Source organism: Manacus vitellinus, unplaced genomic scaffold, assembly GCF_001715985.3.
Source record: "Manacus vitellinus isolate BGI_N305 unplaced genomic scaffold, ASM171598v3 scaffold_12_pilon, whole genome shotgun sequence".
Classification (NCBI taxonomy): domain Eukaryota; kingdom Metazoa; phylum Chordata; class Aves; order Passeriformes; family Pipridae; genus Manacus; species Manacus vitellinus.
Genome location: NW_021938949.1, coordinates 12,175,596 through 12,189,998, shown reverse-complemented (window position 1 = coordinate 12,189,998; position 14,403 = coordinate 12,175,596). Strand labels below are relative to the sequence as shown.

The following is a 14,403-nucleotide window of genomic DNA, read 5'->3' as shown; positions in this document are numbered from 1 at the left end:
CCCTGGTCTTAAAGGAAAAACGGTCGTCTTTGGGATTGTCTGAAAACCTAATTTTGTGATTGCTGGAGTGGAGGATGGTGGTGTGAGGGTCGGTCTCTTCTCCCAGTCAACTGTGATAGGACAGGAGGACAGTCTTAGGCTGCGTCAGGGGAGTTTTAGGTTGGACATTAGGAAGAATTTCTTCACAGACATTGGAATGGGCTGCACAGGGAGGAGGTGGAGGCACCGTCCCTGGAGATGTTCAAGGAAAGACTGGACGTGGCACTGAGTGCCATGGCCTGACTGACACGGCGGTGTTCGGCCAGAGGTTGGACTCGGCGATCTCAGAAGTCTTTTCCAACCTAATTGATTCTGTGATTTGTGAATTCGGGGCTTTATCGCTGTTATTACCAAACCGGTTTCATACCATAACCTACGGGTGACCCCGCAGTGACGGGAGAAGGGGCGGATTTCTGCGAGGTTACAGGGTTAAATCTTCAGGCGGGGCCGAGCCCGGGCGCGTTTCCGAGTTCGCCTCAGAGCCCCCCGAGCCCGGGCGGGGCCGGGGCCGAGCTCCGGGCCGGTGTCGTCCTGCCGAGCTCCGGGCGGTGCCGATCCCTGCCGAGCTCGCGGTCGATCCTGCCGAGCTCCGGGCGGGTGCCGATCGCCGAGCTCCGGGCGGTGCCTCCGCGAGCTCCGGGCGGTGCCAGTGTGGGGCCGAGCTCGGGCCGTGCCGGTCCCTGCCGGTCCCCGGGCGGTGCCGTGCCACCGCCCCGCTTTCCCAGCGCCCCGCGCGGCGCCGCCCGGCGCGGGCTGAGGAGGGAGCGCGGAGCGCCTCCGGGCCCGGCCTGGCGCTCGCCGAGATGCCGCTGCTGGTTACGGAGCGCGGTGGACCTGTCCGGCCCACGGGGGACATGATCCGCGCACACCCGACCTCGAGGTGAGCGAAGGGGCCCGGGGCGTGGAACCCGCGCCGGGCGGGGCGGGGGCGGCCCGGGCACGCTGTGACACACGGGGGGACCGAAATCAATAAAATCGGTGTCCCCGGGAGGGGCTCGGCGGTGACCGCCCGGGTGCGAGCGGAGCGGCCGGCTGGGGCTGCCTCGGCCGGGCCCGGTCTGCCCGAAATAACAAAAACTGGCGATAAAGGCAAGGCGGTCACTGTCGGGAAGGTGCTAACCTCGCTTCCAGTGTATAAATGTTATATACGTGTTATTATCCAAGCGGTGGACTGCCAGCCGGGAACACTGAGCAGAGCTGGTTGGGAAGGTGTTTGCCATTAAAAGGTGTTTCTTGTAGAACGTGGATTTATGCAGAAAACCAGGGCAAATCTGATAGGACTGCGAGGTGTTTTTTGAGCTCCCAGGGTGGAAATCCGCTTCCTGCCCAGCGGGTCTGTGGTGAAGCACTGCAGTAGTCATAGCCCAGGAATCTGGGTTTTCCTTGCACCAGGCAAGCTAATAGACAGCGATATTTTGATAAGTGTTAAGGAAATATTATGGATTGTGGCAGTAGAAGGCTGAAACTTCTGCATTTCCAAAGTTTCTTGTCCTGATTAAACTTCCAAGATCAGCTCTGGTGTTGTCTCTTGTATAATCTTTGCCAAGTGCAAATGCTTTTTGTTGTGCTTCCATTTTATGGTCTGTGAAACAGGGAAAAGTGCTTTGTGTGTCTGTGGAATGAAGGGATTTAACTATTAACTTGATCAGTGGCAGGTAAGCAAAAACTTCTCAAAATTCAGAATACACCATAATCCAAAATACGCATTTCTCTCTGACCTGAGTCCCTTTGCTTTTCAGAGGTGATGTTTCTGTCAAGCAGTGCATACATCTGAGAATTCAGCCACTGTAGTCTCTGTTGTCATTTATCTTTAGGAAAAGGCAAAGCTTCTGAGAAGTCAGCCTGCTCAGACTGTGGAACCCAAAGGCCTCCTCTATGTCCAGCAGAGAGAGTTTGCAGTGACCACCCCCAAAGATGGTGTGTAGGAACATAAACATTTGCTCTTCTACTGAAGCAGTGATTGTGTGAAGGGAGTTCTTATGGTGTTTCTCTCCTTTAAAATAGGTTCTGTTTCTATTCTTGGATCAGATGATGCAACTACCTGCCACATAGTTGTGCTCCGACACACAGGTATCCTTAAAGGATGTTCAGAACAAAACCTGTCCCCCTGAAGTAAGGAATTAGTATTGGTTTATGTGGCATTAATAAAATAAACTGCAGTTACATTTGTGTAAACCTGAATCTCCAAAAGTCACATAAATGTTAACTAAACTACTTGTTGGAAGAGGGGGTGTGTTTGGCAGGGTAAAGTGTTACTGTTAACAAAATAGTCACTAAGTCACTGTCTTGTGGTGCCTTCCCCAGGCAGCGGAGCCACCTGCCTGACACACTGTGACGGGTCTGACACGGAGGCCGAGGTGTCGCTCATCATGAGTTCAGTAAAGTCTCTCTCAAACACCACGGGCTGTGGCAGGTCAGCTCTGCTCCTTTCTTGTGTACTGCTTTGCACAAAGGCTGCTGCAGCTTATACAGAAGGGAATTTTTGTGTGATTATATGGGGTTCAGGCAAGGTCGTCGTGCAGGAAACTTCTCTTAATCAGCAACCACATGTAAAGTGAAAATTATTTCCTTGGTGATGATTTTAGGGCTGTTTTTAGCAGTCATTTAAAGCACGATTCTGTTCTGAATGGTGTCTCTGTAGAACCACTGAGAGGTTAGTTTATTGTTTCCCAGTTAACTTTTGTTTCAGATGTGCAAAATTTTCCAAATAACTGGTTTTTTTAGTTTATATTTTTCTTTCCAGAGTGTTAATTTTGTAAATTCTTTTTGGTATCTGAGAATCCATCTGGGATTTTTCTAAGTCCACATTAAAAAAAAAAAAGGGCTGTGTGGGACAGGACAATGGGTAAAAAGCTCTGAAATGAAATTCAGCACACAAGCTTCTTTCTGGATTTGGAGGTTTTTGACCCTGCAGTTTGGTAAGAACAAAAACTAAATGAACTTAGAAGGTGTGATCTCTAAAACTCATGATTTGTAAGGACTTGTCTTTACATAGACACTTCTCAGAGAAGAACCCTGCTGCATGGTCCAGAATAGTTGTGAGTGGGTCATGGGAACAAAAATCTTCATGTTTAGTTAACCCTTTTTGGGAACTGAAAGGTGGTTACAAAGTTCCATGCTGACCATCAGAGATACCCCTGGGTTAGAATTGCATGTATGTAATGCCTCTTAAAGCTTTTGTTCTGTGCCATTTCCTTATGATCCCTCAAGTGCTGAGAATGGAGTTACCATAACTTGCTGTGCAATGCAAACCAGCTTGGTGCATGTGATTGTAATAAGGCTTCTCTAATGATTGCTTTGCAGTTTGGGCTGGGGATTATTTTGTAAAGCTATTCATTTTGAGATGTCTTTTTAATTGCTGTTTCCTGTTATTCCATCTCTGTTAGGCTGGAAGTGCACCTAGTTGGAGGTTTCAATGATGATAGGCAGTTATCACAAAAACTTACTAATCAGCTTCTTAGTAAGTTCACTTTTTTTCCACTCTCATGTCCAAAAACAATAGTTCTGGCTGGATGTGGGTAAAGTTTGTTTGTAATCTGAGTCCCCAGTCATTTACTGGAAAGAAACGTGGATTCATTTTGAAGGGTGTTTTTCTATGCCTGAAAACTTGGTGTGGAGAGGGTTGGGCTGCTGGGGCTGCTCCCTGGGCAGTGTGTGGGATGCAGGGTCTGAAATGGTCATTTCCTCCTGGCTCATGTTCTGCTGTGGAGAGCTGGGGCACAATTCAGCTGGGCTTGACTCCTGATCCCCTGTGTGATCTTGGGCAAGCGGTGACACTCTCCAAATCTGTGAGTGTGGGTGACTTCATTAATTATCATTCAGTTCATACTTAATGAGATGAGGTAAAATTTAATTATTGTTTGGAATTGCCTGATGAAAAATGTCAGTTCTGTTTATAAAATCCACAGTCCAGAGTAGTGATGGCAGTGCTTTACTAACAGATTGCAAACATAAAGTACCTGCCTACCTGCAAGTGCTCTGCCTTGTGCTGAGCACTTTGAGTTTGGAGAGGCTTCAGCCCCACTGGAATGGGGAGGGAGGAGGGATGGGGCAGGTGTCAGGATTGGAGGGAGGTGTTTAAGGGGATAAACAAAAAGGAAAACGGAACCAGCAAAGGCCCTGGGCTGCAGCCTCATGGCTGTTACACCTGGTCTATGTTATATGAGAGTTCTGTACAGAAAAAGGTATTTTGGTTAACTTATTTTTTCAACCTTCTGATTCTCACACATCAAGTTACAATTTGAATCAATCATGTTGTATTGCTGTCAGAACTTTGGAAAAAACAGGAATTTTTTCTTGGAGTTTAAGATGGTGAAAGGCAGATTTAATTTACACCTAGTGAAAGACTGGGTTTGCTTGCTATATATGTAACATTTTAGGAAAAAACATTTAAATATAAGCTGCCTAATGTGTATAGTGAACTAAATCAGAGCTGGTGTGATGCCAGAGCTAAACCAGTGTCACTAAAAGCAGTGAGTGGCACAACACTTTTTTTAGCACGTTTTTGCTATTACAAATGGCTGCTCTCTGTAAATTGCTGTTAGTTTGAAGCAAACATGCAAAAGGCTGTTTGCTGTGCCCTCCCCAGGAGCAGTGGTTTAGGTGTGTGCCCACCACTGCAGTGCCCACCCAGCCCAGCCCTGCCACCCTCACTCACAGTTTGCACTGTCCTTGTTGCCGTAGGAGCGTTCGATCTCCAGCCAGATGATGTTCACTTAGTGACCTTCTGTGTAACAGGTAAGAAAATCTTTCCTTGGGTTTTGAAGTACCTTTAGCTACTGAAATCAAAGGGCAGAGGTCTTTTCATGGCTTTTTATCTGTCCTGTAAGACAGACCAGCACAAGTCCTCCATAACCGTTTGTAATTGTTAGTTTTCTTGTGCTCGGTGTGTGTGGTGATGGCAGAGAGCCAGCGCAGCAGGATTCTCTCCTTACCAAGTTCTGCTGCACTGCAGCCAATAGCAGAGCCACTCGTGATCCTGGCCAGGTTATTTTGGCACATTTGCCCTGTGGAACAGGCTCTGTACCTGTGGAGATCTTATGAGACAATTGAGAAGGGCACTTGCAGACCTTTGCTCTGCTGGGCTGCTGGACCTGCCTCCCTGCAGGGTCCAGTGAACTCGTCAACTCTTTCAGTTAGTTCATAGTGTGTGATGTCACTTTAGAGGAAGTTATTTCCTTTCCTTTATATCATGTTGAGGTCATATTTCCATCTTCTTTCCGTGACAGTGCTGTTGGTGACTTACATCTTTGAAACCTGGCATCGTGGTCATTTTGCATTGTGGGTTTTTCCCTCTAAATTGCCCATGCAGAAGTGGGGGGCAGTTGGCTGGAGACAGCTGTTCTGTTTGGAGACAGCTCTGCTCCAGGCCCCAAGCAGACCTGCACCTGCACCTTCTTTTCCATATTTCTTTTAGGCTTCCTTGGTTTTTTTCTGTCTTTACAACTTCAGATCTGTTGTATATTATCAGAGAACAACTAAATTGAATGCTGTGTGCAGAACAATCCAAAGTCCTACAAGTTGATTTCTTTTTTTTTTCCTTATAGAACTAAATGATAGAGAAGAACAAGATATTCACTTTCCAATCATTTATGGAATAGGTGAGTAAATTAGAATTTAATTATAATTTTGTAACTGGGTTGCTTTTCAGATTCCAGTGGTAAATGGGCTCATAGTTAATGACTGCCTGAAGTCCATCCTAAAAGTTACAAGCTGCTGTCAGAGGCGAAGGTAGAAATACTTGTCTTGTGGTAGCACAGTTGCACATGTAGGAGGGGCTGTGTACAAAGGCAAGCAGATTTTTTTTCCTTTAACTGCAGTTATGATTTTATCAATATCAAGCTACTGCACTAAATTTCTGCTTCAAATTCAACCTTCTTATTGATTATTCAGTGTTTCTTCTAATTAGTTCATGCATCTGTGGACTACTGAAATGCTGTCAAAGGAAATGGAGTAGAAATGTGCTATTGCAGGCTCAGGGGTCTGAGCAATACAACAGCGCGTGATGGGTTCTGAAGTTCTGCAACACGGTTGTATTGGGGACATGGTCACTGTGAACAAGTGCCTTGTAGGAATTAATTGTTTCCGTATTTTAATCTCTGTTTCCTCCCAGCTGTGAATGTTAAAACAGCGGAGATTTTCCCTGCAACCTTCCCAGAAAAAGGGCCGGATGAGGATTTGCGTTCAGCCCATGTTTTAACAGGAGCACCAGTGAGTAAAAATAATGATATTTTTGTCAGAAGGGGAGACCAGTTGGGACAAACATCCAAAGTTTGAGGAAACAAAATCCTTTGGTAGCATTCTCTGGGTTCTGGGTTTGCTGTTACTGTTTAATGTCACGTTTGTCAGAGCTGGTTCAAGGTAATGCAGTCAGAAGGAAGGGCTGAGCTGGCCCACAGTCTGTCTGGGACAGGAGCTGAGCCCAAGGCCCTCAGACCAAGGGAATGTGCTCTTTGCCAGTGTGAGCCCTGTCTGACCCTGCAGGCTCCCTGTGTTCTTACAGCTCACCAACATCTACGATGCAAAGACGGAACAGCTCCGTATTGGGCCTTATTTCTGGGGGCCTTTCCCACACGTGGACTTCTGGTTGGAACAGGATGATGCCCAGATTTTACAGGTACCTGAAACAGCTTTTTTTTTTCCCCTTCTGGCTGAGTAGAGAGAGGAGGGGATGCAGTCTGTCAGAACTTCTTCCAGTGCACTGCTGGCCCCGGGAGGGTGGGGAATATCCTTACTGGAAGGCAGGATCTGGAGAACATTGTGCTCTGAATATCAAGCAGCTCTTGCTCCCATCTTCTTTTTCAGAATCTTTCCACGTCGCCCCTGGCTGAGCCACCCCACTTTGTTTCCCACATCCGATCTACATTAACATTTCTCAAAGCACATCCCTTTCCATCTCGGTCCCTGTTCCCCGACAGCAAACCTCGCATCTACAAGAAAAACAAAGAAGGGTTGTGGGAACAGGTTTGTTCTGACAAGATCTAACCTGGACCCAACCACCACAACTGCTTTAGGGAAGTACAATCTTGCAAGATGAGCAATTTGTTGTAAAAAGGATACTGCTGGTCACAAATACCATTGTTCCTGTGCTTTTCAAAATAAAATATTTTGATAGAAGTAACTTGCTTTTTCTGCATTACTTACGTAGGAATCAGGGTTTTTGAAGTAAGAATTTGGCTTTGTTTAGGCTCTGCTGCTCCAGTGCAGTAATTTGATGGGCACAGGTAGAGGGGGGGCAGTGCTGGAGACTGAGAAGGTGAGTCAGTACACTGGTGTGCACTTCAGAAAGTGATTTTGCACACACAGTGAAAGGAAGCTGCACACACTTAGAGCTTGCTGAAATGTAGGGAAGTGTCCTTCAACAAGAACTTAATTCCAGAGTAATAATTTGAAGAATCTTTATTGAAACATTCAGGTAAGTATCTAAAGAATGAAGCTCATTCCAACAAAACTTACTGATTTAACACTTCCAAATATAAAAACATTAAAAATTAATCTTTGTGGTGATAACTTCATCCCCAACAAATTACTCTTATTATTAACATACTTCATTGCACCAAAGAAACCAAGGAGGAAGACTAGTCAACTTAATTGCTTTTGCACTTTAGAAAAATTGCACTGATTTACATAAATTACCCCAACAGCAAAATTAACCTTGTTCGTGGCATCCCAGCTCTGCAGGCTTGAGGAGCTGAGAGTCAGATCAGGTGCCAGTACAATTCAAAAACCCTAAATTTTTCAGATTATCAAAGTAAGCCCCAGGACCACTACAGCCATTATGGTATTAATGGATACCCATCAGGAGGGGAAGAAAAAACCCAGTATTTGTATCCAGTTCTACAGGGATGGGATGGTTTGCATCAAAATCAGGTGACTCAAGGAAAGCAAGTGTTGCCAAAGATCTTTCCACAAGAGGCTCTGAAAATCTGCAGTGAAGTGATTAAGATGATCCAGGGGGAAAACACTTTTAGACCTTGGGTTTGGATTTATCCAAAGTAGTCCCAGACACTCTGAAGTTGTGCTGTGCTGTAAATAACCTAAATAGTTTCTTTAGAGTCTGTACAATTCCTACCATAGGTAAGTTACTGTTATTTAAAAAATAAGTGTGGAAACTGTCACAAATGTATTGGTTTTTCAAGCTTTACTACAACTACCTTTAAAAATACACAACAGAAAGAACTCCAGTTACACCACATCAACGTGTGCGAGCGGATTTGGTGTCAATGCCGTGCAAAGGAACGCAACGGTGCCTTGGTGATCCTTCCCGGGGTGGAAGCAGGGAGCTGGTCAGGCATGCAGAGGCACTATTTCTTTCTAAAAGGCTTAGAACTCATGAACTCAGTCCCCACTGTACCCAGGGCTGTGGCTGGGTGGGTGAAGCACAACAGCAGAACAAATGGCCGCTGGCCAAGTACTCCTCAGTGACCCCCTATTTACACGGGCCCGGCCCTCCCAGCGCCGCCACGGCTGCTGGGCAAGGTGCTGGATAAGGTAACAAAAGGCAAGCAAGGCAGTAGTGTGACTGCAGGAGAGGTTAAACTGAACTGTAAATAGGTGAACAACTGGCAGTTGTTTGGGAGGTTTTGTTATGTAGTAGTATAATTATTGGGTGCAACTGTATTTTTAACCGTGTGCATGGCTGATGGGTTCGTTAGCAAGTGTTACCATGCGTAGATTCCTGCAGGAGGGATAATTGCTAAGTGTTTTTACAAATGTTTATGAGCACTTAATAAATTTCACTACTGCTTTGGTGACACCGACATGTAGAGGATTAAAGCAACTGTAACAAGAGTATGATAAGACAAATCTCTGTCCCAGGGGAGGGAATTCATATTTGTGCAAAATCCCAGTTAATAAGTTACAGTAGTTATTACTGTACTAGTGTGTGGCACTGTTCACATTTTCAATGCATCATTAACACCCTGCCTCCCTGGGCAGGGGCTGCCTTGGCAAAGTCTGAAATCCACACTGGATTTTATCTTTCACTTACTTGTTCCTCTCCCTTTGCACAGTCAGGTGGTGATTTGTCACTGTGAGTGTCCTCAGTATTTGGCTGTGCCTGTGCCACCTCCTTCTGCTCCTCTGTTTTTTCTGTCTCCAAAGGTCCTTGCTCGTGGCTGGGGGATAGAGCTGGGGGTCTCTGATCCATCTTCTCCAGGTCATCACAGTGGCTGATGGAACTGGTCTCACTGAACCCATCAGAGCTTCTTAGAGACCTTTTAAAAGCTTTCTGACCTGCAAAGTGTTTGAAGAACACAGTACCCATGAAGGCAGCAAACACAAACAGTGCTGTGCACAAGTTCAAAGGAAGTATCATAATTCTACAACTTGCAAAAAAATAGGTTTTGTTTGGGTGCAGCTTTGTACCTAAATATAGACACTCTCCCTTGCAGTTAGAGACAGGTCTGCAAAGTAAAAGCACCTGTCCTTGTATCCTGTATATGCAGAGACAGGTAAAACTGAGCTGAAACCAAACTGCCTACACACACACTGAAGTCATTCCAGGGAAAAAACCTGCATAGAAAACTACAGGCTGGAAGCCACCAGCTCAAAAGGTGAGTTAAAACTGTGGGTTTCCTGCCAATCAGATCAGCATTGATTACTAATACAACTATGCAGAGAGTGCCATAGATTTAACAGATCTTCACCTTAGAAGGACTTTGTCCACAAAATATTTGGTAGCAATAGAAATGCAGTTGCTGAAGTACACGATTACACGATGTTATGCTTTTATTTCAAATAGAACTTTTGGCTTGTTGCTTGCTCGTTTTTAAAGCTCAATAACCTCATAATATTCTAGAGGAAGATTCCAGATTTCATGGACTGTTGTCAGCTACTGGGATAACAACTTCCTGTAGGCCCAGGAAGAATTTGTGGGGAGAAAAGAGGTTGGGGTGGTGGTCTGTGTCACGTGTACAATAAGGTTTTTAAGGCAGTAGAAGATGAGCTCCAGTTCCAGATATTAAGAAAGATGGAAAATCATGTGGCTCATCCTGTATCAGGGTGTTTTAGCGAGTTTTAGAAATTTAACTAAGACACAGAAACTTACCAGGAAGTCTTTGCTTTGCAAGGCTGGAAGTGGGAGTGGGTGGTGGAGTGGTGCCTGTTCCTTGGGCCTTTGACACATATGTGGATTCTGTGGATTCCAGAGAGCCTGTGGGTAAAAAGAAAAAAAAAGAAGTTGACTACAACCCAGGCTGGAGCAGTTTTCTCTTTGCATTTGTAAGGTATGTAACAGTCTTCTTATTAATGCACATTTCTGAAAGTGCATGTGCTGGTTGAGTTCAAACTGCCACGTGGTGAGGGATCCATGTCTGAGTACCTGGGAACAGGAGCGCTGACACTTCAAAAATGGATGGTTTCCCCTCACACTCACTCACAACACTGCTACACCCTGCAGGCCCTTTTCCTTTCCCCCCTGGGCACTTGACATCTTCCCAGCTGCAAGCTATGGAGCAGTGCACATGGAAGGGGTATCTAACCATGCAGGGGTCAGCATTCCCAGGGGAACATGGCTGTTCTCTGCTGTGAGGACCTGCCCGGGGGTGCATCCAGAGTCAGAAAGGCCCCAAGCACAGCAGGAAGTCTTCCCTGCAGGTTACAGACACACAGACAGCCAGGCCAGGTGTGACAGACACTGCTGAGTCCAGGAGTATTCATTCTTAATTCTGCCACAGTATTTTTACAGTGGAAATTTATAATTTCAGAAAGTATTATGTTGGTACATCAGATTCAACGATGCTTAAAAGGCAGCTTAAAAGCTTAAAGGCAGCTCCTTCCACATCACCAGACATGAATTACAAATATGTTCTTGTGCATCCTGAGGGTGGATCATGTCACTCATGATCCAACCAGCACAGGAATGTGCTGCAAGTTCAGTGTCAAACTGGGAACAGCCCCAACAACAGTGTAACACGGTGCAGGTGCAGCGAGCCCCACCTGCTGTTAAATTGAACGTCCTTCCCTTCGGAGAGGCTTGGAAGGGGGAAAACCAGTTCAGCACAGAGCCCACCACAGGAATCTGTCGCAGCAGCCCCTGCAAAGCACAACCCAACAGTGGCTGGTGAGCAAGTGACCCCTTTGTGACAAGTTACCTCAAGTACAGCTGATGTTTAAAGCCTTACCTCCTCCAGAAGTCGTTCTTCATTTGCTTTCTGAAGCTGAAGCTGTGCTTCCTGGATCCCTTTTCTAACAACTTCAGTCATGTTTTCCAACAGCTAATAAAGCCAGAAATAATTACATATATTATTCAGACTTGAACTTTTCAGTTCAGGTTTTCAGGATCTAGACAGGGTAATCAGATATTTTTCTAATTTAAGACAGTATTTGACAATCTCTATTTCATTATGACTGTAAATTAAAGAATGTACAGGCTTACTGCAGGATTTTTAATAGACAAACCCAGAGGACAGAATGTAATTTTAAACAGGAAGGGTACTTTTTTTTCCTTAACACTTAGAAATGAGCCTGTGACCCAAAGTCTTCAAAGACCTGCTTAGCAACTAAGGTGAATATCTGGGAAGAATTTTTAGGTTTATAGAGCACATTTTGGTTTCTAGAAGCACCTGGGACTTAAACCAGCCTCACAGCAAGTCTGACAAGGTATATGTCAGCCTGGGTTCCCTTTGTTTTTCTAATTTCATAAACAGCTGCCACTCTGGTCCCTGTGGCAGCCCAGGCCAGCACCAGCCATGTTTGACACTGCAAAGGACAGGCAGTTCACTGGGAGAGCTGCAGGGGCAAGGAATGAACAAACCCAAGAAATCAAAAAACAGAGCCTCAGTTTTGTTTGGGCAAGACAAATGCCAATTTCTATATATTTATATGGGTTTTAATATTGCACAAGGTCTAGATTAGATAGGCACTTCCTCCAAAGTGCCCAAACTTTGTGTTACTGTCACTTAATAAAAGGAAAGAGAGGAAGTTGCTTCTTCTTCCTGGGGGAGAGGCCAGTGAGGAACTGACCCCCAGGGAAAGCTCAATACCCAGAGGTACTGGCTACAGAATAAAGTGCAAGGGAATTGCACTTGGAGCACCAGGCAGAACCAGTGTGTTTTCTGGTCTAGTCAAGATGTTTATCTTCACTTTTGGTTCTGGCTTTTACTGTATTTACTTCATGTCCTCAGGGCAGGCTGGAACTGATGCAGGTTTTTTCTAAAAGCCTCCCTCTTGCACCAACCATCCCTCACCTAAACAGGGCAAGTGGCAACATATTCCTGTGGGCAGAAACAGGCCAAGGAGTTCTGAAGTTCTGGTTATTTTTTAGGTGAGGAAATTAAATGTCCAAGACTAAAGGAAAGAAGGGACAGATGTTCATTTGTGATGCAGGTCATTTTTGAATTCTGGTTCAGAGAACATTTGGAGAACTCTACTCAGGTAAATGCTTTGACAAATAGGAGTTCCATCATCAGCTTTATTACTTTAATAGGTTATTTGTAATTTCTGGTTTAAAGCCACCAATTTAGAGTTTTCCACATATTTTAGGGCACAGTTTTATCTTAAAACTGGTATATAAAGAATTTCAATCCTACCACATCAAGCAGTGAAAAGAGAAACACCAGCTCACAATCAACCCCCACCTTAACTTTTGGTTTTTGACAGCCTAAATTTTAGTGACTAAATGAGTCTATTTCAGTACCACTGAAGTTTTTCATTAAAACTACTGCACACAGGACCATGAACACAAATCCAGACATCCTCAGGATATCACCACCTGTAACAAAACACTCCTTCCCCAGTAAATAAGACTGTTATGGGCGAGTACAACTTTTACTTTCACAAAGAACAAAACCATGTCCTGAAGCCAATATGAAAGGGGGAAAAAAAAGGGTACTGAAATATTCTGTGATTTATTAATACATACTCTGGAATTTTCTTCAATTTCTCTGCCTGTTGCTGCAATGGTTTCAACCAGCTCTGACACATCCAGATCCTCCGTGACCATTCCAATGTAAACACAGTTCTTCTGCCCCCCAAATTCTGGACCTGTGAGCACAGGGAGAACCAAGTCTTTGTGATGTACAAATCTGGCACAATCTTGCAATGGCTGCAACACTCATGTGTGTCAATCTGGAAATCCTAATACACACACCCCCTTCAGTAATTAAGGGCAGGATCTGCATGGGTATAAATTATGCAGACCAAAAAAGTTCAGCCCTGGAGGTTTTCAAAGACAGAAAACATAATCTGAGCAAGAAAAACATGGGTATTTTATACAGTCAAGGAGTGTATTATAAATATCAGTGTTAGATATGCTTCAAACTCCTTAATTTTTTGCCATGTACAGCTTACTTGGTTCCACATCCATAGGGCACTTAATTCTTGAAAGCTGACTGGAAAAAGATCAGAGTTCTGAGTAAGCAAATTAATGCTATTGCAGCTATCATGTGGCACTGTGTAAATGTGAGGGTTGCTAATTATCACAAAAGTCATCTGAAGCTTTTAATCCAGCTACAGAGAGCAGTGAAACCGTCAGTGCCAGTGGGTTTGGAATGAGATCTGCTTTTCACTAGATCCAGCACAACCTGAGAAGGCTGAGTTTACAGAGGGACACTGCAGCTTTTAATCTTTCTGACAAGGAAACTCTTCTTGGCCTAGTTGCCCATAAATCAGTTTTCACAAGTACTTCTGGGAACAGTGCACCTGCTCACTTGGTGAACACTTCCCAACTGAAACAGGGGGGAGGAACAAACAGTTACAGATGTTCTTTGTGCAGTAACCACATAGGCAGCAGCTAATTTTGCACTGTAATGACCTATCAAACCATTCTAACACAGCTAGGACAATGACTGTTAGCTTGAACAGAAGTTTTTTAAATAGTGCAGTTACCCAAAGAAAAAGTGAGATCTGACTCCAGTTCATTTAACTTCTTCAGAAGTTCTGTATTGATTTTTTCTAGTTCTTTTTCTTGTTTGTCATCATTCTTCTCATCACTGTGGTAGTTGTACCTTCAAGCCAAGAAACAGTAATTTTACTTTACAGTACATACAAAAATACCTGCACATTTAGCATGTTTCTACAAATTCCTGTATTTTATGAATGTTACAGCTCAGATCAGCAAGTTTACTGGTTTGTAAACAGAGATTCTGGGGTGGGGCAAATCTGCTACTGCAAACTCAATAGATTTCTAGTTGATATATTGATTATACTTGAACTGTTTTGACTATACAGAAACCTTCCCAAAGGATCACAACAGGCACTTGGAGGTTTTTTTCCCAAGTGCTATTCAGCATATCAGTGAGTGCCATTACAGATAAAAATCTAAGTTACCCTTGGCTAAAAAGAGGATGCACTTGCACATCACATATCCCTCTAACAGAGCCACAAACTGCCTACAATGCTACAAGTGGTGCCCTAATTTTGCTA

General features: G+C 44.5%; 2 protein-coding genes across 2 annotated transcripts in view; one reads left to right on the top strand and one right to left on the bottom strand.

Moving 5' to 3' along the window:
* The first annotated feature begins 827 nt into the window (after window positions 1-827).
* NTAN1 (N-terminal asparagine amidase) lies at window positions 828-7,159 on the top strand. Its single transcript, XM_029957763.1, is given in 9 exon segments — window positions 828-910; window positions 1,844-1,956; window positions 2,044-2,109; window positions 2,344-2,452; window positions 3,426-3,499; window positions 4,723-4,776; window positions 5,586-5,639; window positions 6,152-6,249; window positions 6,542-7,159. Coding segments are annotated over 9 exon segments (792 nt in total). The 5' UTR covers window positions 828-842; the 3' UTR covers window positions 6,698-7,159.
* PDXDC1 (pyridoxal dependent decarboxylase domain containing 1) overlaps window positions 5,637-14,403 on the bottom strand; it is a 27,349-nt gene continuing 18,582 nt past the window's right edge. The window contains exons 18-24 of the mRNA XM_008923495.3: window positions 13,867-13,985; window positions 12,902-13,023; window positions 11,163-11,255; window positions 10,978-11,074; window positions 10,088-10,192; window positions 9,029-9,273; window positions 5,637-6,968 (exon numbers count right to left, since the gene is read on the bottom strand). Of these exons, the coding sequence (XP_008921743.2) occupies window positions 6,840-6,968; window positions 9,029-9,273; window positions 10,088-10,192; window positions 10,978-11,074; window positions 11,163-11,255; window positions 12,902-13,023; window positions 13,867-13,985 (910 nt within the window). The 3' untranslated portion in view covers window positions 5,637-6,839. The remainder of the gene's footprint in view (window positions 6,969-9,028; window positions 9,274-10,087; window positions 10,193-10,977; window positions 11,075-11,162; window positions 11,256-12,901; window positions 13,024-13,866; window positions 13,986-14,403) is intronic.